The sequence below is a fragment of the Lithobates pipiens genome, unplaced genomic scaffold (assembly GCF_037356315.1).
Source record: "Lithobates pipiens isolate NorthernLeopardFrog02 unplaced genomic scaffold, aLitPip1_a1.2 Scaffold_28, whole genome shotgun sequence".
Taxonomy (NCBI): domain Eukaryota; kingdom Metazoa; phylum Chordata; class Amphibia; order Anura; family Ranidae; genus Lithobates; species Lithobates pipiens.
Window position 1 is genome coordinate 68,239,165 of NW_027507789.1, and position 24,115 is coordinate 68,263,279.

The 24,115-nt window shown below is 43.2% G+C and overlaps 1 protein-coding gene across 3 annotated transcripts in view; it reads right to left on the reverse strand.

Moving 5' to 3' along the window:
* The window catches only part of MLLT6 (MLLT6, PHD finger containing), a 348,373-nt gene that overhangs the window by 128,644 nt on the left and 195,614 nt on the right, over positions 1-24,115 (reverse strand). For all 3 annotated transcript variants that reach the window (XM_077459374.1, XM_077459376.1, XM_077459373.1), the window contains one exon: positions 214-280. In XM_077459374.1, coding sequence (XP_077315500.1) covers positions 214-280 — 67 coding nt within the window. The remainder of the gene's footprint in view (positions 1-213; positions 281-24,115) is intronic.

The window sequence follows — 24,115 nt, forward strand, 5'->3', positions numbered from 1 at the left end:
GTGTAACATGACAAATTGTGGAAAATTTCAATGGATATAAATACTTTTTCAAGGCACTGTATTGTCTGATAAAACACGTTGGAAAGTTAAAATTAACATTTGCTCCCTATATGTAACACTGTTAATTGCCATGTCTACCTTTTATTAATAACCCTAACTTTACTGAAATCAGAAACATTTTACTCTTTGCGAAGTGCTACAAAGAATACTTACATGGAAGAAAGACTTTCTCTTGGAGAACTTCCACTACATACAAAGCTGCAATCTTCTATTTCAGGCTCTGTATAAAACATATATTTGCTATTAGTGTCAATGCCACCCTATTGCCAGATCATTTCAACAACAATCTTTCCATAAGATTATACGTGTATTTATTTATATGTAAAAGCTTCCTTTAGGAGGACTTCCAAAGCCAAAAGACTGCTGCTGGGGGTTACCACCTTGGATGAAAATTCAACAACCCCAGATGAATCAGAGCTGTCACTCAACCAATATTGTTTTTATTCACTTTTTTCTAGGCTGCCATATGAATGGTTATGTAGGTAGGTGAAGGGAAAGGCAAATGAGCTACCAGCCCCTTGAAGAAGTTAAGACACTCCCAGAAGAGGCGCATTATGTGCAAGGAGTAAGAACGCTGTGCTAGGGACTTGACTCTTCTAAAGAAGTCTAATTTGCTAGTGAGTTCAGGCACATTGCAAGTAAATGAAAATATGGTTTAGGTAAAGTAAAAACACAAATGCACAATATCTTAAGTGCTACTTAAATTGCTGAAGCTATATAAATACATGTAATAAATAAAATAAATGCTTGATTTTTCTGTGCTTTTACCTGCAACATTTTTAAAAGTTTGTCACATGGTCTCTATAAGATTTGAACTGTAATTGAATACCATTAAAGCTGGCCATACATGGTTAAACTTTCATTCGAATGTTCACAGAAACATAGCTTGTTGGAATCTTTTTTTGTTACTCAAGACTATTTGAAAGGAATCCCTGATGAATTTAAACAGGTTTCATTACAATATGTACGATTGTTCTGGAGTGAAAACCCCATTCACGGAACAAATGTTCCAAAAACAACAAAATTATACTTGTGTATGGCCAACTTTAGCCTGCTAAAATAACCATGTATCAGTAACAAATGCCTTTTTTCTTTTGAATAAAACACCTGTTTGCATCTTTGTTGCATCCAAGTGACAACAGTGGTGACATCAGTGGACCATGTCTACACAATGTGTGCCAAAAATTAGATTTTTTACTCCCTGTAAAATTCTTGTAAAATCTTGCAGTTCATTGAGGACACATGATTTAGAGACAATTATACTGTTGCCTAACTGGAGGAGAAAAAAAAAAAAAAAACAGTGACCACCCTGCTATAACCCCACCAATAATAAAGCAGCGCCAACAGCAAGATCATAAATGAGGAATGGTGGCTTATTGGTTTAACTGGATGGACTTTTTTCAACCTAACTATGTAACTATGAGTGGGCCTGTGGTCATCAGAATAGGATTATAAAGTGAGTAAAAAAACTATTTTCTTTCTTGTTTGATGAGGATGTCCAATACAGTTCTGAAGAGACATGCACAGAAGACGTGTTTTACATGCCTGGTCCACAGAACAACATTTCAACTAAAGAGTTCTCTGTATGTTTACCAATAAGACAAAAGTTTGTATGCCAATTTTCCATGCCTATAATGTGTATAGCGAACAGGGTCAGAATGTGCAGTTTAGCCCAAGCGAGAATCAAGTCTGCTTCGCTTTGAACAAGACTTTTTATGCCTCTTTGATGAGGGTCACTGCTGTGGATTCTGGTCAGCTGGCAACTGAAAGGGTTCAGCATTGAAGGGACAACCAAATTGTCCTAGGTTCTAGGATACTGATTGGAAGACGAGCTTTCTCCACCAATCAAGTTCCCTGCACCGAGAGGGCATCTAGGATGCCTTCCCAGCCAGATCGGCTGACATCAGTTGTAAAAATATTAAGTATTTTTAGGGGAAAAGGGTTTCTCTGACTCCAGATCCAGGTTAAAAATCCACCAGATTAGGAATAGTCTAACAAATCTTTTCGGAGCCAGGTAAATGATAGGGGTGGGGAAATGCACATCAAAATACATCTGCCATCCATCCATAAAAATGGATGGATGCCTGTAAAGAAGCAGCAAGAGAGCGGTGTTCCCCAGACAAAGGTTTTTACAAGGGAAGAATAGAGGTAAAACTCAATGTCCAGGAACAGCCCATTAAAGCTGAAGAAAATTATTTCAAGACAGTGGGTGCTGCATGGAGTGTATTGCCACAACTGTGGAATCTATTGTGTTGAGGAGGGGGAAAAAAACAGGAAGATATCTTATTAGTGAAATTATGGACAATGGAGTCTGAAAATGAGGCACTAAAATTGAAGAAGGTATTAGAAGAAAATCTGGGCACTGAGCGCTGACAAGTTAATGTGAATATGCTGAGGACTAGGTGCTGAGAAATTATTGCATATGAGCTGAAAACCTGGATTGTAGTGGTCAAAGCACTTGAACTTAAGACTGGGGTTATCAATTATGCACTGAGAAAAAGTTGTACATGAACATTAACCACAAAGTAGTTAAATCATATCAGCTGGGGGCAGGCCACTGAGGAGTTAATGAACATACATTATAGCTGATCACTGAGGGGAAAGGGCAAATAGACAGGATTACATAGTCAGGCTGAAAAAAAGACCATCTAGTTCAACCAATAAAAACAAACAAAAAAATCATACAATCCCATATACACAATCCTATACTCAGTTGATCCAGAGGAAGGCAAAAAAAAAAAAAACAGCAACACATGATCTAATTTTCTACAACAGGGGAAAAAATTCCCTCCTGATCCCCCGAGAGGATAGTCTCTGGATCAACTTTACCTATAAATGTTAGTACCCAGTTATATTATGTACATTTAGGAAAGAATCCAGGCATTTTTAAAGCAATCTACTGAGCTGGCCAGAACCACCTCTGGAGGTAGTCTATTCCACATTTTCACAGCTCCTACTGTGAAGAAACCTTTCCGTATTTGGAGATGAAATCTCTTTTTCCTCTAGACGTAAAGAGTGCCCCCTTGTTATCTGTGATGACCTTAAAGTGAATAACTCAACACCAAGTTCACTATATGGACCCCTTTTGTGTTGATCATATCCCTCCTTTAATCTCCTCATCTCAAGAGAGAATAAATTCAGTTCCTCTAATCTTTCCTCATAGCTGAGCTCCTCCATGCCTCTTATCAGTTTGGTTGCCCTTCTCAGCACTTTCTCCAGTTCCCTGATATCCTTTTTGAGAACTGGTGCCCAAAACTGAACTGTATATTCCAGATGAGGTCTTACTAATGATTTTTACAGGGGCAAATGATATCTCTCTCTCTCTCTCTGGAGTCCATACCACTCTTAATACAAGAAAGGACTTTGCTCGCTTGGAAACTGCAGCTTGGCATTGGATGCTATTATTGAGTTTATGATCTACCAAAACCCTCAGATCCTTCTCCATTACGGATTCCCCAGTTCTACTCCCCCTAGTATGAATGATGCATGCATATTCTTAGCCCCCAAGTGCATAACTTTACATTTATGAAAGTTAACCACTTTCAGACCGGACCATTTTGCTGGTCAATGACCAGAGGTCTTTTTACAATTTGGCACTGCGCTGCTTTAACTGGTAATTGCGCGGTCATGCAATGTTGTACCCAAACAAAATTTGCGTCCTTTTCTTCCCACAAATAGAGCTTTCTTTTGATGGTATTTGATTGTCTCTGCGATTTTTATTTTTTGCGATATAAACGTAAAAAGACCGCAAATTTTGAAAAAAAATGATATTTTCTACTTTTTGTTATTAGAAAAATCCAATAAACTCAATTTTAGTCATACATTTAGGCCAAAATGTATTCAGCCACATGTCTTTGGTAAAAAAAAAAGTAAATAACTGTATATTTATTGGTTTGCGCAAAAGTTGTCACATCTACAAACTAAGGTACGTTTTCTGGAATTTACGCAGCTTTTAGTTTACGACTGCCTATCTCATTTCTTGAGGTGCTAAAATGGCAGGGCAGTACAAAACCCCCCCAAATGACCCCATTTTGGAAAGTAGACCCCCTAAGGAAATTGATAAGTGGCATGTTGAGCCCATTGAATATTTTATTTTTTTGCCTCAAGCGATTGAATAATGACAAAAAAAAAAATGTTCTTTTTTTTTTTACACAAAGTTGTCACTAAATGATATATTACTCACACATGCTATGGGCATATGTGAAATGACACCCCAAAATAAATTCTGCTGCTTCTCCTGAGTACGGGGATACCACATATGTGGGACTTTTTGGGAGCCTAGCCGCGTACGGGGCCCCGAAAACCAAGCACCGCCTTCAGGCTTTCTAAGGGCGTAAATTATTGATTTCACTTCTCACTACCTATTACAGTTTTGGAGGCCATAAAATGCCAAGATGGCACAAAATCCCCACAAATGACCCCATTTTAGAAAGTAGACACCCCAAGCTATTTGCTGAGAGGCATGTTGAGTCCATGGAATATTTTATATTTTGCCACAAGTTGCGGGAAAATTACAAACTTTAATTTTTTTTTATTTTTTTTTCACAAAGTTGTCACTAAATGATATATTGCTCACACATGCCATGGGCATATGTGAAATGACACCCCAAAATAAATTCTGCTGCTTCTCCTGAGTACGGGGATACCACATGTGTGGGATTTTTTGGGAGCCTAGCCGCGTACGGGGCCCCGAAAGCCAAGAACCGCCTTCAGGTTTTCTAAGGGGCGTAAATATTTGACTTAACTCCTCACTACCTATTACAGTTTTGAAGGCCATAAAATGCCAAGATGGCACAAAACCCCCACAAATGACCCCATTTTAGAAAGTAGACACCCCAAGCTATTTGCTGAGAGGCATGTTGAGTCCATGGAATATTTTATATTTTGCCACAAGTTGCGGGAAAATTACAAACTTTAATTTTTTTTTATTTTTTTTTCACAAAGTTGTCACTAAATGATATATTGCTCACACATGCCATGGGCATATGTGAAATGACACCCCAAAATAAATTCTGCTGCTTCTCCTGAGTACGGGGATACCACATGTGTGGGATTTTTTGGGAGCCTAGCCGCGTACGGGGCCCCGAAAGCCAAGAACCGCCTTCAGGTTTTCTAAGGGGCGTAAATATTTGACTTAACTCCTCACTACCTATTACAGTTTTGAAGGCCATAAAATGCCAAGATGGCACAAAACCCCCACAAATGACCCCATTTTAGAAAGTAGACACCCCAAGCTATTTGCTGAGAGGCATGTTGAGTCCATGGAATATTTAATATTTTGCCACAAGTTGCGGGAAAATTACAAACTTTTTTTTTTTTTTTCACAAAGTTGTCACTAAATGATATATTGCTCACGCATGCCATGGGCATATGTGAAATGACACCCCAAAAAAAAAAATTCTGCTGCTTCTCCTGAGTACGGGGATACCACATATGTGGGACTTTTTGGGAGCCTAGCCGTGTATGGGGCCCCGAAAACCAAGCACCGCCTTCAGGCTTTCTAAGGGCGTTACAGTTTCGAAGGCCATAAAATGCCAAGATGGCACAAACCCCCCCCCAAATGACCCCATTTTGGAAAGTAGACACCCCTAAATTTAGGGGTACACTAGTGAGACTAGGTAATAAATGGCGGGTGCCCTGAAACTATAAAAAAATAACTAACCAACCAGCGTCACCTGTAACAGTTATATGGTGATCACTGGTGAAAGGGTTAACTAGGGGGCAATCAGGGGGCTTTATGCGGTAGTATATGGGGGTCCCTGGCGCTATAAAAAGCTGCGGCGAACCTAAATACCTACCTGCCTAACTAGCGTCACCTGTGACACTAATACAGCGATCAGAAAAATGATCGCTTATTAGGCTGGGTTCACACTGGAGCGATGCGGGAACGCCACGAATCCGCGGCGGGTTCCCGCATCGCATGCCTCCCGGCGGCAGTTCACACTGCCCTATGCGAACTGCTGGGAGTGTCAGTGAAATGTTAATGACACCCCCAGATCAGTTCGCATATCGCAGTGCGATCTGCAAACTCGGATCGCATGGTGTGAACACCCATGCGATCCGATTCTGCTGCGGACCAAAAAAAGGGTCCCGTGCGAATTTGCGGCGGGTGCAGCGCGAATTCAGCCATACTATCTGTATGGCTGAACTCGAATCGCACAGAGATCGGATGTGATTTGCACTGCAGTGCGGTGCGAATCACATTCGTTCTCATAAACCGCTGCAATGTGAACCCAGCCTTAGTGACACTGGCGACGGGGGGTGATCACGGGGTTAAACCTTTATTGAGGGGGTTAGGGGGGTACATTAGAACTAAAGGGGGCTAACCCTAACTGCCCTAACAGTTATTACAGTCACAAATGACACCAATGCAAAAAAATAAAAAATAAAAAAAAAATAGAAAAATGACATTGGTGTCACTGTGACTGGGGGGCAGGGGTAATTGGGGGGGTGATCGGGGGGGGTGTGAGTGTGCCTGGCATGTTCTACTGTGTAGTGTCATGTTGGTGCAACTCACCGATCCTCTCTCCTCGGTGTCGGAACGAAAAATACCGACACGGAGGAGAGATTACATCACTTCCTCTCCTGTGTTTACATTACAGGAGAGGAAGTGATGTCACGGAGCATTTTCATTCATCGGGAGCGATCGCGAGGGGGTGGCCATGAATGAATGGCCGCCCCCTCATCCCGGATCGCTCCCGAACGAATACCGACCACCGCAGGCACTGGGGGGGGGGCCCGATCGGGCCCCCCACCCGCGGGAAGGCAGGGACGTACAGGTACGCCCATATGCCTGCCCGTGCCATTCTGTTGACGTACATCGTCGTGCGGCGGTCGGCAAGTGGTTAAACATCATTTGCCACATAGTCACCCCATTAAACAGTGCATTGAGGTCGGCTTATAAATTGGAGACATCCTGTAATGCCGTGTACACCCGACCAGACTTTTCGACAGACTGAATTTCGTCTGACTTTTCAACGGGCTTCCGTCACATCAGACTTTTCTACACACAATCACACCAAAGTCAGACGGATTTGACCGTGATGACGTTTGACTGGACTAGAATAAGGAAGTTCATAGCCAGTAGCCAATAGCTGCCCTAGCGTCGGTTTTTGTCTGTCGGACTAGCATACAGACGAACTGATTTTTCGACCGGACTCGAGTCCATCGGAAAGATTTGAAACATATTCTAAATCTAAAGTCTGTCTGATTTTTCGACAGCAAAGGTCTGATGAAGCCCACACACAGTCGAATTGTCTGAAGGCTTTGTTTCGTCAGACCTTTGCTGTTGAAAAGTCCGGCCGTGTGTACACACGGCATTAAGGACTTTATTTCACTGCATAGCTTGGTGTCATCTGCAAAGACTGAAATAATCACAGACCCTATATCAGACCATTCAGAGTAAGAATCATTAACCCCTACTCTCTGAATACGTTTTTTTTTGCCAGTTTTCTATACATGTACAAACTGATCTTTCCAACCCTGTAGACTTTACCTTTTTACCTTTCCCATTAGTCGTGTGTACGGGAACTGTGTGAATTATTTTTTTTTTAAATCAAGATTAAAAAAAAAAATTTAACTGCACAGTTAAACAAGGTCCACATTAGATACGTCATCATGAAAATTATCTGGTACAGTGTTATGCACACTTACAACTTAAGAGCGGCAAAAAAATTCAATAAAAAAATTCCAGATACAGACACGCAAAATCACCATACTATTATTTCTTCAGTTTCCAAGCCATCAATTTACAAGCCACGTACAACAGTCTTAGTACAGCCATGTGGCCTTGAGCTGTAAGCGTTTCTTCCTCCAATGCGCCCAGTAAACAGCTAGTGGGATTGTTCAAAAGACAAATCTGAAAAGCTTGGAGATAACCTCCAACCAATATAGGAATAACTTAGGGATTTCTGTTGTCTCTTTTACATTTTGGACATATTGGTGTACTTCTGATACCGCATTTATACAGTTGTACCGGTGTACCATATGCCCTGTGTAATAGGTAAAGGTGGTAGAGTTTCTGTGAAGCTGAGACCGACACCAAAGGTGTAGAAGTCAAACATGGATCCCAAGTTTCCCCATTAATGGGTCCCAAATCTTTCTCCCAAACCTTCTTATGGGGAAGTGTGGAGGCATCATGGATAGAATCAAGAACAATAGAATACCCCCTAGAAATCATCCCCTTTTTGCCACTCTAGTAGAACCTCCTGCATTAGAGGATGTTCAATAGTTGTTAGTCCAGTTCTATCATTTTGAGCCTAGACAGCATGCCTTAATTGCAATTACTTATAAAACTGACTCTGGAGAGGAGCAAACTCCAACTGAATATCTGAAAAAGACTTGAACACTGAACCATTATATAACTATTATGTAAATAACACCAGCCCTTTCCCATGCCTGAAATCCATGCAGCTTGTACAATTCCTTATAATTTGGATTATTATAGATAGGTGTGTAGGGATGGTAGCCTTGTCATGCAATATGCTTCTAATAGAAGACCATAAAGTATTAAGTAAAATAAACATTGAAGTAATGGGTTTTATATGGGTGAAACCTGCTTCTAAATAGGTCAGGGTAGGAGTAGGGGATCCCCATGGTACTAATAGATTGCAAATAGGATCCAAAGGGTCTTTAGGCCCCAGGCACCCAAGTGTTGGATTTGAGAAGCCATAAAAAATAGTCTTTTTTTGTAAATTACTTTTTATTGAGTTTTATGGTAAATATATACAACATCAAACCACATGTTGCGGAAACAGTAAAAATGTAACCAGTGTGCAACAAAATACACAAAAAAAGAGCAATAAAAGCAAAAACAATACAGCACTTGCACAGACATATATGTACATTTTTTAAACCTCAGGCCAGAGGTAGGTATGAAGTCAACCAGCTCAATACCATCTTAGCTAACCATACAGGATGATGCCTGCATATCGGTTCCTCAGTCCCCCACCCCCCAGGAGAATTTAAAAATCAAGTAACTCCTTTTTATTAACATGAGTTCAGTCAGTAACCACCCATAACCCCAGAAAAACACTCCCTCTGTCTTTATATCCCATACCAAGGACCATTAACTATATCTGTTTTCAATTTAATCTGAAACCATGTCAACAGATGCCATCTAATCCCTCCAAACCTTGTCGAATTTCACCAAAGCCCCCTACTCAGTTAAGTTGCTTTGTAAAAAGGTACTGCCTTGTTCACCAGAGATTTCCAGGATGCCAAAGTTGGTGTAGAAGAACTCTTCCATGATAATACAGTTTTTAGCATAAAACAGCAGGAGGGGGAGAAGAGTACGTATAGCCCTAGTAGTGGCCAACGGTTCAACCAGGTGCAACAAGCATACTTTAATTGACAGGAGAATCGAGATAGAGGTGACTGACCTGATACATTGCGCTATGTCTTTCCAGTAGGGCTTAATGTGGGGACAGTCCCGTGCATGAAGTTTGCAAGGGGTGCAGAGCATCTGCAGCATAGAAAGCGTTGGTTCCCAAACATCCTAGCTAATCTGGCTGGGGTGAGATATATTCTATGCATACATTTATAATGGATTAGACGATCCCTAGTAGAGACTAGGTATTGAAATGCAGTTCCCCAAATGTCATCCCTGTCTAGCCTGGGGGTCACTGTCTCCCAGGCCAGTCTGTAGGTTTCCATCAATAGAACCGTCTCTGGAAAGAGGTCTTTGTATAAACTGGAGGCTGGTTTGGATAAGGAGCCACTGCATGTCAGCAATTCTAGGTTGCTGGGCTCAAGGTCAAGTGGCTCCCCGCCAAATTGAGAGCAAAAAGCATGTCTCAGTTGAATGTATCTAAAGAAGTGTGAATTGGGTAGGTCATAGTGTTGTTTTAATTCACTGAATGTCATTAGGGTGCCATTTAGTACAATATGGTGTAAGATCGGGATGCCATATTTTGTCCAAACTACCAGGTCCGGGTAGTCAACAAAATGTGTAAAATTGTGAGTTCTCCACAGAGGTAGTTTGGAGCAAAACTTGTTTGGACTAGATGGCCTCAACCCCTAAACCACAGACTATGCCCTGATTAATGAGTGCATAAAAAAGGTAAGTGAGTAGGGAGACTTCAAACCCCTGTAAACTAGGTGGGAGAGGGCCTCATATGAGCCTACACAGGCAGCCTACAGGAACACTGAGGCATCATTTGGGGAAGTAGTCAGCCAACCGTGGGCCACTGTCAATTGACCAGCAAGGAAATATAGTAGCTAGGTACCGCTAGGCCCCCTTCCCCCATGGCCATCGTAGTATGGCCAACTTAAGGCAGGGAAGTCCTCCCTGCTACAAAAAGGAGGAGAGCATGCTGTCTATCGATTTGAAACTTTGGGATCCAAACTGGAGAATTTCTGAGGGTGTATAAAAGTAAGGACAGAGTTTTCATCTTAATCAGATTAATCTTACCAATAAGTGACAAGGGAAGGTTTTTCCAATCGTGTAATTTCTTGGCTAAAATAGCAAGCAATGGGGAAACATTAAGGCCAATGAAGTCAGTCACAGATTAAGTTATTAAGAGTCCCAGATATTTAATTTGTGTCACCCATTGTAGGGGATTATTGGGGTCAGCCTGCCCAGGACACGGGATGAGAACGTAAGGGAAGTTTTTGGACTTGGTCCAGTTAACCTTGAGGCCAGAGACCACTGTAAACTTGCCCAGGAGTGACAGTGCAGCCTGCAGAGAAGGTTCGGAGTCCCTAATGAATAGTACCAGGTCATCTGCATAAAGGGCCATAGTTTCCGTCAGAGTACCCACACTAATGCCTTGTATTTGGGGGGGGGGAGACTGCAATAGGGCGGCACAGTGGTGTAGTGGGTAGCACTCTCACCTAGCAGTAAAAAGGGCTGCTGGTTCAAACCCCAACCACGACACTACCTGCCTGGAATTTGCATGTTCTCCCTGTGCCTGCATGGGTTTCCTCCGGGTACTCTGATTTCCTCCCACACTCCAAAAACATGCTGGTAGGTTAATTGGCTTCTGTCCAAAATTGGCCCTAGTATATGAATGGGGACCTTAGATTGAGGGTAGGGACTGATGTGAGTGTGTGATGTACAGGGTTAGGGACAATTGTAGACACGCACCCACATTCACTCAGGTTGAACTGGATGGACTGGTGTCCTTATTCAACCTTACTAAGTGCAAATAGCCCTGGTGAAAGGGGGCGCCCCTGGACACCAGAAAGTGCTTGACACCCCACCATTAAGACAGAGGGCAGCCCCCGGATGATCGTACAGCAGCAATATCCATTTAAGGAACGCAGGACCGAACCCTATTCGTTTAATGTATGAGACATTTTCCCCCAATCAATGGAATCGAACGCCTTCTCAGGGTCAAAAAACACCAGAGCCCCCCCAAACAACCTCCCAGCCTCCAACTGTGTGTGTATAACCCTCCGGAGGTTGATACCTGTAGCCTTTTTAGACATGAACCGGTCTGATCTGGCGATATCAGGTGGTGCGGTACTTTCATTAGCCTATTAATGATCATTTTGGTAAGCAGTTTGAGGTCCATATTAAGCAGTGCTATGGGCCTGTACGAGGAGCAAGAAAGAGGGTCCTTTACTGGCTTGGGCAGTAACACCACATGGGCCTCGTAAAAGGATGTCGGTAAAGTCCCTATGTCCAAACAGTCCCCACAGAGTTGTAAGAGTCTGGGAGATAGGATAATCTAAATATTGTTTGTACCTGCAGGGATCCCATCAGGGCCCAGTGATTTATTAGGAAAGGAGGCCAGTTCCTTTTCAGTGAATGGTGCATCTAGGCTAGCCGTCGCCTCATCTGGCAACACCGGCATCTGCAGGGAGTCCAGCAGATCTGTTAAAATCTGGTAGTCGTAGGGTAGGGTAGCCGAGGAAAAGCTTTTTTTTTTTTTTTTTTATTAAACTCTTTATTACAAATTATTTTCTTACTAATTAATTTACATAATGTATACATCTTATTCACTTCCAATTATTAACATATATTCCTATTTTCATATCCATTCACTCTTACATCTCATTTTTTCATCTTATAGTCACTATTTCCTTCATGCTTTTATTCACTTTATATCAGTGGTCATCAACCCTGTCCTCAGGGCCCACTAACAGGCCAGTTTGCAAGATAACTGAAATACATCACAGGTGATATCATTTGCTGCTCTGTGATTGCAGTATTCTAATCTGCATCTCCCCAAGGTAATACATAAAACCTGGCCTGTTAGTGGGCCCTGGGGACAGGGTTGATGACATCTGACAACAGACATCTGATCTGTTGTTAACCTCCTCCCGCCCGCCCTATAGCCGAATGACGGCCTTAGAGCGGGCGGCCTCCTTCGCCTGGCCGTCCCTGGACGGCCTGGTGTTTACTTCCGCAATGCGCGCCGCCGGGGGCGCGCATCGCGGAAGTATTGTATTTGCCGTGTCTCCCGGAGACAGGCAAATACAGATCGCCGTGAACGGCCAATCAAAGCGGCCGTTCACAGCGCGATCGCAGCTGCCAATGGGAGACGATCTCATATGTAAACATATAAGATCATCTCCCATTGCCGTGTCTCTCCCTCCTCACACAGAGACAGCGTGTGAGGAGGGAGAGCGATCTATGTGTCAGCCCCAGTGCCAGTGTCAGCCCCAGTGCCTGTGTCAGCCCCAGTGCCTGTGTCAGCCCCAGTGCCAGTGTCAGCCCCAGTGCCAGTGTCAGCCCCAGTGCCAGTGTCAGCCCCAGTGCCATCTGTCAGCCCCAGTGCCATCTGTCAGCCCAGTGCCATCTGTCAGCCCAGTGCCATCTGCCAGTAGTGCCAGTGCCGCCAGTGCCACCTGCCAGCGCCACCACCAGTGCCGCCAGTGTCACTTGCTAGTGCCACCTGCCAGCGTCAGTGCCAACTGCCAGCGCCAGTGCCATCCGTCAGCCCCAGTGCCGTCAGCCCCAGTGCCGCCAGCCCCAGTGCCAGTGCCACCTGCCAGTGCCACCTGCCAGCGCCATCCATCAGCCCCAGTGCCGCCAGCCCCAGTGCCACCTGCCAGTGCCCCCTGCCAGCGCCAGTGCCATCTGCCAGCCGCAGTGCCATCTGCCAGCCCCATTTGCCAGAGCAATTAGCCAGAGCAAATAGCCAGCACCATCTGCCAGTGCCATCTGCCAGTGCCAGCCCCAGCCCCATCTGCCAGCGACATCTGCCAGCCCCATCTGCCAGCCCCATCTGTCAGCCCCATCTGCCTCCAGTGCCATCTGCCTCCAGTGCCATCTGTCAGTGCCACGTGTCGTCAGTGCCACGTGGGGTCACTTTGTGGGCATTTCCATTGTCCTGGTGCTCCAGGGCCTTCAAAACTGTAATAGGTGGTTGAGAAATAAGATGTGTAATTTATGCTCCTAGAACGCCTGATGGTGCTATTTCAATATTGGGCCTCTGTATGTGGTCAGGCTGTGTAAAAGTCTCACACATTTGGTATCGTTATACTCAGGAGGAGTAGTAGAACGTATTTTGGGGTGTCATTTTTGCTATGTACATGCTATGTGTTGGAAATATCTTATAAATGGACAACTTTGCGTAAAAAAAATGCGTTTTCATTTTTTTTCCACATTTTCCCAAAACTTCTGGAAAAGAAATGAACCATTCAAACGACTCATTATGCCTCATAGATTATACGTTGGGGTGTTAGCTTTCCAAAATGGGGTCACTTTGTGGGCATTTCCATTGTCCTGGTGCTCCAGGGCCTTCAAAACTGTAATAGGTGGTTGAGAAATGAAATGTGTAATTTATGCTCCTAGAACGCCTGATGGTGCTATTTCAATATTGGGCCTCTGTATGTGGCCAGGCTGTGTAAAAGTCTCACACATTTGGTATCGTAATACTCAGAAGGAGTAGCAGAACGTATTTTGGGGTGTCATTTGTGGTATACACATGCCATGTGAGAGAAAAACCTATTACATTGAAAATTTTGTGAGAAAAAAAAAAAAATCTTAATTTTGCAAAGAATTGTGGGAAAAAGATGACAACATCAAAAACCTCACCATGCATCTTAGTAAATACCTTGGAATGTCTACTTTCAAAAAAGGGGTCATTTGGGGGGTATTTGTACTTTCCTGACTTGTTCGGGTCGCAAGAAATGAGATAGGCCACCAGTACATCAGGTGTGATCAATTTTGTGCGATTCGTACCACAGATTGTAGACTCTCTAACTTTCACAAAGACCAAATAATATCCACTAATTTGGGTTATTTTTACCAAAGATATGTAGCAGTATAAATTGTGGCCAAAATTTATGAAAAAAAAATTATAATTTGCAAAATTTTATACACAGAAACAAAGAAATATGCGTTTTTTTTTCAAAATTTTCGGTCTTTTTTCATTTATAGCGCAAAAAATAAAAACCCCAGAGGCGATCAAATACCACCAAAAGAAAGCTCTATTTGTGGGAAAAAAAAGGACACAAAATTCATTTGGGTACAGTGTTGCATGACTGAGTAATTGTCATTCAAAGTGTGAGAGCATCAAAAGCTGAAAATTGGTCTGGTCAGGAAGGGTGTTTAAGTGCCCAGTAAGCAAGTGGTTAAATATGATCTATTCCATTTTGCCCAGATGCTTTTCATACTGCTGCACATTTCCCCTTTGTTCGTACATTATTCTCTCCTGTGGTACAACTTGGTTTACCGCCCTCACCCATTGACTTATTGTTGGTGGGTTTGGCTGGATCCATTTTTCCATTATCTGTTTTCATGCCAGGAATAATACTTCTTGCAAATATATCTTAGTATATCTACACCCTCTTTCTTCATTCAAGATTCCCAATAAGCATAGTTCCACTGTGGCCTTAAAGTGGTGTTGCCACCAAAAAAAATAAAAAATGTTTAAAATTCTTAAAGAAAAAAAAAAAAAAATTGGAAAAAAAATATTTTTACTCATCTCTAAATACCTGTCCCTCGTAGTCTGCCTTCTTCCTTGCCTGAGCTGGTGACAACACTTCCCCTCGCGCCGCACAGTCACCTGGGACCTGTCACGTGTCCCAGGTGACTGTGTGGCGTATCACGGCGCCCTGCGAAGTCACAGCCGGGTGCCCACAGTTTTTTTTTTTAGGGGGCACCCCACTTTAATAGTTTTATTTAAAACTGTTCCTACTTTCCTGAACACCTGTTGCCAATACTTCCCTATGCTCCCGCACTGCCACATCAAGTGCAGGGAGTCCTCCTTCCCTGCCCACATCTTGTGCAGTTTGGGATGCGCATCCTCCCCATCCTATACAATCTATTCGGGGCCAGGTATGTCTGATGTATTATATTTAATAGTATTATTTTGTTTTTCATTGCTGGGGATACTTTCAGGTGGGAGGAACATATTTCATCCCACTCCTGATCACTCATATCTGGAATAACTGCCTGCCATTTCTCTCTTAATCCCACCGCTTCCCAGCTTATTTTTCTCTGTAGTAGGTGTGAGTATAATTTGGATATCAATCCCTTTGGTCCCTGCAATCTCAAAGTGCCTATAAGAGGATATTTAGAAATGATTAATTCCTTTCTTCCAAACTGCACCTGTAATACATGTCTGAACTGTAAATACCTATAAAGCTGTTTACTTTGGAGGTCATATTGTTTAGACATATTCTCACATGGCACTATTATATTATTATTATACATCTGGCCAATAGTTGTTATTTTTTTTCTGTTTTCAGAATTTGCTATTTTCAAACCTTTCTAATTCTTCTAATGTTGGGTTGTTCCATAGGGCAGTTTCTGGTGGGGTATCATTAAATCCTGTCAGTTTTTTTGCCTCCTTCCAAACTGATCTAGCCAGTTTTAGAAGGGGGATTTTTACTCCAATCCTTCTTAAATCTGTTACTTCTAGGCCTGCCAATAGGTCTTCTACCTGCATTTTATTTAGAAAATATTCCTTCACCCTCGTTTCTTGTTGCTGCATTACCCATGTTCTTAAATGTTTTAATTGCCCTGCCAGGTAGTATAAATATAAATCTGGTACAGCCAACCCTGCTGCTGTTTTAGGTCTTTGTAACATTGTGAGTTTTAATTTGCGTCGCCCATATGCCCAGATAAACCTGGTCAGTTGGGAGTTGAATTTTTTTAGTATATATTTTGGTATCATTAACGCAGAATGTGCCCTCACATATAGACACTACGACAATATGATGGATTTAATCAGCTGTATTCTCCCTGCCATTGATATCAGTAATTTTTTCCATATTCCCAGTTTATTCTTCACATATTCTATCAATGGGTCTATATTTGCTTTAAGGGCTTCCTCTGGGCCCAAAGTAATATTTATTCCTAAATATTTATATGTTTCAACTATTTTTAATGGGGTTTGCGGTTTCCCTTCCTTTCCTGGCCTCAATAGCATAAATGTGGATTTCTGCCAATTTATTTTTAGCCCAGAGAATGTCCCATATGTTTCTATTATTTTCATTGCCACCCCCAGTGAAGTATGCACATCTTCCATAAATAATATGATATCATCTGCATATAAGTCTATATGTTCAACTTTATCCCCCACTCTAATTCCTTTATACAGTTTAGATTGTCTAAATCTGTTGGCCAATGCTTCTACTGCCAAAGAGAATAATTAAGGAGACAGCGGACACCCCTGTCTTGTTCCCCTATATAATTTTATTGTGGGTGTTAGTATTCCATTTATTAATAGGTTGGTGCATGGTTTCTTATACATTATTCCCACCCATTTTCTAAATCCTTCCCCGAATCCACTTTTTTTCAACACCACCTGAAGAAACTCCCATTCTATGGAGTCAAATGTCTGGCTGTATCCAACTAAGCCAAAGCACTTGACTCCGGGAAATACTTCCCCAAGCGTACCATAAACTGAGTTCTCCTAATATTATTTGTAGTGGACTTCTCGGGCATAAATCCTGTTTGGTCATCTGATATAATAGATAAAATGACCTCATTAAGCCTTTTCGCTAGTATTTTTGCCAGTATTTTATATTTAATAACGATACAGGTCTGTACGACGCACACTCACTTCTATCTTTATCTGGTTTTGGTATCAGTATTACTGTTGCCTCATACATAGAGGGAGGCATCTCTCCCTGCAAAAATGTCTCCTTGTACATCTCAGTTAATGTCGGGGCCATAATATCCACATATCGCGGATACATTTCTAACGGTATGCTGTCCTGTCCAGGCGACTTGCCCTTTCCCATAGACTCAATAGCTTATTTTACCTCCTCTACTTGTATATCTTTCTCCATCTCCACTTTTTGTTCTTCAGTTAACTTCAGGAAATCTAAGTCTACTAAATATTTCTCTATTTCCTCTCTTGTACGTGTCAATGTTGATGTATACATTTTATCATAATATCTATGGAAGCTTTCCAACATATCCTCCACTGTATAGGCCATTTCCCCTTTCTCATTTCTCACCTCCGCTGTAGCTAATGTTGGTGTTTGTTTTATCAGATAGTCTTATTAGCTTGATGTCCTTGCTCAAAGTTTTTTTGCTTTAACTGGAGCCTCTTATGTTTAGCCTTAACTATCAGTTGATTTTTATATTGACGCGCTATTCCTGCCCATCTTATTTGATTTATATTTTAAGGGTTTTCAATAAACTCTGCTTCCGCCTGCCTGAATTTCTCCGCCAGTTCCTCTTCTTCTTGTCTATTAGTGTGTTTGATATATGATATTGTGGATCTCACTAATCCTCTTAAATATGCCTTAAAAGTATCCCAAGTTGTACCATTCATTGTTCTATCCCCATGTGTTTCAAGAAACACTACCATTTGATCCGGTATTCGGTCATTTGGTCCAATCTGGGTTAACCAATAGGGTTGTATTCTACATCCCTGCCGTCTTCCACCAGGGCCTATCTTTAATTCAAAGACCAGTCCAGAATGGTCAGACAGCCCCCTAAGCGTATATATAGATGATTGCACCATTGGGAGTATTTTTTTATTTCCTAGTGCCAGGTCTATTTTAGACATGCATCCTCTACCTGGTGCATGCCACAAATAGACTCTGGCCTCTGGGTTCCTAATCCTCCATAGGTCCACCTATCCTACCTCATTTAGGAAATTTTCCAGAACTTTGGACCCTTCCCCTCCCCTTTGCGCTTTTTCCCCCAAATCTGTCCATCTTTGGGTTTAACCACATATTAAAATCTCCCATACATATAATATGTTCATCTGGATATTCTGACATTAATAACATTGCTTCCTTTAGTACTCCCATTGTAGCCAGAGGAGGAGTTATATATCCCCATTATAACAACTGACAGTGAGTGCACCAGGGCAAATACAAAGACATATCGCCCCTCTGAGTCCCTCTTTGCTCCGATGCACTCCCACGTCACCGCACAATGCACCATTAGGGAGACCCCTATTGAAAGGTTGTATGACATAAATGGTATGACCATTGTATCCAGGGCTTTCTTAGATAATCCAGTCTTCCTTTAACCATGTGCATTTCTTGGATACAAATTATTTTAGCCTGTAACTTTCAAATTTCTCAGACCTGTGCTCGTTTTAATTGCGTGCCCATACCTCTAAAATTACATGACAAAAAGATGCAGTTGTTAGCCATGTTTACCCATTCTTAACCATTCTTTTAACCCAGAAGCCTTATTTTCTGTCTCCTCTTTTCCTTGGTGACCATACTCTAATTTCCCTCTATTCATCCATTCACCCTTCTTCCACATCAACAATTTTAGGGCATAACCAACATATCGCATCTGCTCTTATATAGGTAATTCATTTTGTTTCAGCCTTTCTACTCCTCAACCCTCCCCCCAACCTCTCTGGATAGGAATAGAAAAGGGATACAATTGAGCTTCTCTCCAAAAAAGAAAGGGAAAGAGAAATAAAGAAGGGAGAACAAAAAAGAGAAAGAGAAAAAAGAAAACCCAACCCCCCCCTTCCCTCCTACCTCCGCCCCCTACATTTGCCTACCTCTCCTTCCTGCCATCCATCCCTCCCCTCCCCCTCTACTGTGTTTGCCTGTGCTTACTTTTATCTCTATGTATATTTATGTGTGTGTTTGTGGTACTTGTCATCCTTTTCTTCTGTGTTCCTGTTTTTCTTTGTGCAGTTAATCCAACTCCCTCTTCTAATGCCTCCCCTGGTTCAAATAAATAATGTGTTTCTTGATTTTATTAATCCTCCCTGTGTATTTGTCCCCTTTTACTACCGTATCAACCTCCGTATAACACCCACTCGTGGTTCATATATTTCATAGTTCCTTTCCTATTAACCCTTCTTAATCCCCCCCCAAAAAAGGGGGAAAAAAAACTAATTTTGACATCAAACCTTAAACATTATCTCCAAACATCCCCCAACGGGGGCACATCAAATGCCCACACCCACAAACCAAAAAACAAACAAAAAACAAACAACCTTTTTCTTCTTTTTCTCTCCCCAAACCAAACCCCGGTGTGTCTGCTTTTGGTGAGACTCATCGTGACTTTTAGGGGGTATGATCGGAGATCCCCTCAGCCAGATAGGTAACCTCTGTAACCAGGGGCAACATAGCTGAGTTGACAAAGGCTAAGTCAATATGGGAGGAGGAGGAACTGACGTGGAAAAGGTAGGAGTAACCTCTCTCCCCAGGGTGCTTCCACCACCATAACTCCTCCAGAGCCGCGGAGTCTGCCCAATGTCCAAGATCCAGGTTTTGCACATGGGTCGGATTGAAGGCGTCCAGGGTATAATCTAGGATGTTGTTGAAATCACTAGCTACAAATATCTTCAATGGTCAAAAAGTGGATGAGGGATTGGCAATAGGTTTTCCTAGGACTTTGTTTTAGTTTTGATATAATTAATATGCTTTATAAACTGCCTTCTAAAATGTACCTTAGAGGCATCCCACACCATTTCCAAGTCAGTTGTGCTACATTATATGCAAAGAAAGCAGTCAGGGGGTCCAAAACTGGGTCTAGGTCTGAGAAAAATGACAACCAAAAGGGATTGAGCTTCCAGCGGGATCTTCTAGGAAAATTTGGGATAGTGAGTTCCACCCAGAACGGGGGATGATCTGAGATGTTCCTAGCCTCATAATTGGAGTCAGTCAGCACAGGAAGCAATTCATCATTCCCCAAGCCCAAATCAATTCTGGAGAGCCCCCCATAAGAAGCCGAGTAGCAAGAATACATGCATAAGTCAAGGTGTGGTATCCTCCACATATCCTTAAGGCCAATTTCCCAGAGTAACCATCAAATGCAGAAGGGCCTTTAGGCAAAGAATCTGTACTAGTGGTAGATCCCAGCAGTTTATCTTTGACATAATCAAGGTAATTATTAAAATCTCCTACCGCTAGAAGCAGCAGGCCAGGAAGTTGGGACATATAATTTGCCAAGGTTTTTAAGGTCTCAGCTGAGAATGGTGGAGGAATTTACATACCTGCAATAATACATTTAAACCCATATAGAGAGCATAATAAAAAATATAAAAAAAGACGACTGATATGGTCAATCAGCACATTTGTCAATGCAAACCCAAGTCCCATGACACACAAGGACACTTACCCCTCTGAGTACGAGACCTTACTGAAGAAGTCAGGCTTTTAATAGTTCGAAGGACCGCTAGACATTTTATTTAATTTATTCAGTCCCCTGACTGTCCGGGACAATACTCCTAGCCATTTGACCAATGATGGGAATACACAACCTTTATATGTACAGAACTTTGACTCGTGAGATACAGGAGGTTGAACAGCTGCGACAAGGAAATCTAAGAGCCAACCAGGGCATTCAAAGTATAGCCATTTTAAGAGCAGGTGGAAATTACAGAGTACCTTGCATGTATAATCCGTGACAGTAGTAACCAGTCAAGTAAGTATATAGATCATAGAGCCACACAAGGAGATCTTTGGTGAGCCAACTGGGCTCCCAAACAAAAGCATAGAGAAACGTAGTCCACATAGAACCATGTAAGGGGGCAAGAGTGTATGCTCACACCGATGTACTATAGAGTCAATAGTAACCAGAAGGAACATTCAACAATAATAGTAGAAAACTTCCGTCTATATCAAAATGAACTTGGGCAATTGAGGAATATAGCATATGCATAGAAAGATAATGATGTATCTCATGTACTGTAGGAGTTGGTTGTTGGGCCAAAGCAGCTCACAGGGATTTTTCTTCCCTATCTAGCCACTGCATTGTCAGAACGGGCTTTACAAAGAAGTGTACCTTTCCTTTAGCCTCAACCCGTAGCCAAGCTGGATAGAGCATTGCATAATTTAACCACTACCCTACCCACCCATAGTCATATGACGCCCACAGATGGAATCTCCCATCCTGGGTGGGCGTCATATGACGTCCTCCCATTCCTGGCCGCCTAGGGGGCGCGCGCCCGTGGCGTCGCTCTGGACCCGGTGCGCGTGCCCGGCAGCCGCGATGTCCGCCGGGCACCCGCGATTGCCTGGGAACACAGCAGGACCATGGATCTGTGTATGTAAACACACAGATCCACGTCCTGTCAGTGGAGAGGAGACCGATGGTGTGTTCCCAGTACAGAGGAACACTGTTCGGTCTCCTCCCCTTGTGAGTACCCTCCCCCCACAGTTAGAATCACTCCCGTAGGGAACATATTAACCCATGCAGCGCCCCCTGGTGTTAACCCCTTCCCTGCCAGTCACATTTACATAGTAATCAGTGCAATTTTATAGAACCGATCGCTGTGTAAATGTGAATGGTCCCAAAATGTGTCAAAAGTGTCTGATACGTCTGTCACAATGTCACAGTCACGAAAAAAATCACAGATCGCCATTACTAGTAAAAAATAAAAATAAAAAGCCATAAATATATCCCCTATTTTGTAGAAGCTATTACTTTTGCGCAAACCAATCTATATACGCTTATTGCGATTTTTTTACCAAAAATATGTAGAAGAATACGTATCGGCCTAAAAATAGGATTGTACTCACCGTAAAATCCTTTTCTCTGTAATTCACCAACCGATACAGCTCCTCTCTGTAACTAAATGGGTTTGTTAGCCTGCCTTTAGGAGAACTAGGCAAAATTGTAACACAATACACAGAACTTTCAGTACCGCCCCGGGAGGAGGACCCTGTGTTAACAACCCTCCCTGCTGCTCCAGCAGAATCAGTAAATCAACAAGCAGTATAACATAGAGAAAAAGGAGGGGTGGGTGCTGTGTCGGTCGGTGAATTACAGAGAAAAGGATTTTACGGTGAGTACAAAAATCCTATTTTCTCTTATATTCACCGACCGACACAGCTCCCCTCTGTAACTACATGGGATGTCCCCAAGCAGTGCCAAACGAGGGGTGGGAAAAAACAGCATTAAAACTTCATCCACCATGGCAAGTGGGAACTAGTGAGACTAAACCCACAAAAAAAAACGCAGTGTACGGAAAAACACACCGCCATATAACCGGGTATCCTCAACAGGAGAGATCCCCAACACCGCAAACTTTATGCGGAAGTAATGCAACAGTGCATTAACAAACAGTACTGCGTTTTTATCGAAAAACCAGGAAAAAAATCTCAATTGCAACTACACGGCTGCCTGCAAAACTTTGCGGCCAAAACAGGCCAAAACAGGCATCAGCTGATGCACTGACGTCTACCTTGTAGAACTTGGTAAACGTATGGACAGTCGACCAGGTCGCCGCCTTACACACCTGAGCGACCGACGCTTCGTGTCGGAAGGCCCAAGATGTTTCGATTGCCCTTGTAGAGTGGGTCGTGACCGGAAAGGGGGGGCACCTGCCCCTTCAAGGCGTAGGCTTGTACTACAATCTGTCTGATCCACCTAGAAATGGTGGCAGACGATACCCTTCTTTGGGCCAGCCACCAAAACAAACAGCGAGTCTGACTTCCGAAAGGGAGCTGTGGCAGACAAATACACTTTTATAGCCCTAACCACGTTGAGAGCGTGAAGGGCCACCTCTTTGGGGTGCTTCAGCTTAGGACACAACAATGGTAATACAATGTCCTCATTGATATGGAAGGCCGAGACCACGTTAGGTAGAAAGGACTGTTGCGGACGCAACACCACCTTATCCCTGTGGATGACCAGATAAGGCGACTTGCAGGACAAGGCCACCAACTCCGAAATCCTCCTGGCCGATGTTATAGCCACTAGGAAAACCACCTTCTGTGAAAGGGTCAACAAGGGAATCTCCCTGATATTCTCAAACGGCGGCTTTTGAAGCGCCAACACCAGGTTCAAATCCCATGGAGGTAATGGTGGATGCACCGGGGGGACCACATGTCATACCCCCTGATCAAGGGTACTCACTAATGAATGAGATGCCAGGGGTCGCTGGAAAAAGATAGCCAGAGCTGAAATTTGCCCCTTAATGGTGCTCAACACCAACTTCTGGTCTACACCGTGCTGAAGAAACAGCAGGATCCTGGATATAGAAAAGGAGCGCGGATGCCACCCTTTCTCCTCACACATGGAGATATAGGCCTTCCAGGTACGATGGTATATCTTCCTTGAAGAAGATTTCCGTGCCCTCAACATAGCTGAAATCACCGAGTCCGACAGACCCTGGTTCCTCAGCACCTGGCTCTCAATTGCCATGCCATTAAAGCCAGCGATGGTAAAGTAGGGTGAAAGATTGGACCTTGAGATAGGAGGTCCTCTTGCAGCGGCAGTCTCCAGGGAGTGTCTGCCACCAGACGCACCAGGTCTGAGTACCAGGGGCACTGAGGCCAATCTGGGGCCACCAGGATTACCGGGACTCCCTCTGCTTCCACTCTGCGCAGCATGCGTGGCAACAGTTTTAGCGGAAGAAAAAGCGTAGATCAGCTGGTACTGATCCCATGGATCCACCAGCGCGTCTGACGCGTCTGGCCACGGATCCCTTGTCCTGGACAAGAATCTCGGCACCTTCTGGTTGAGGCGGGAGGCCAATAGATCCAGATCCGGTGTGCCCCATTTCAGGCACAACCGCCTGAATATCTCCGGATGCAATTCTCCTGGGTCCAGCATCTGTCGACTCAGATAGTCCTCTTGACAATTTTCCACCCCGAGGATGTAAATGGCTGACAGGGCCGGAACATGTCGCTCTGCCCACCGAAGTATGTGAGCGACCTCCCGAGCAGCAGCTGAGCTTCTTGTTCCCCCTTGGTTATTTATGTACGCCACCGC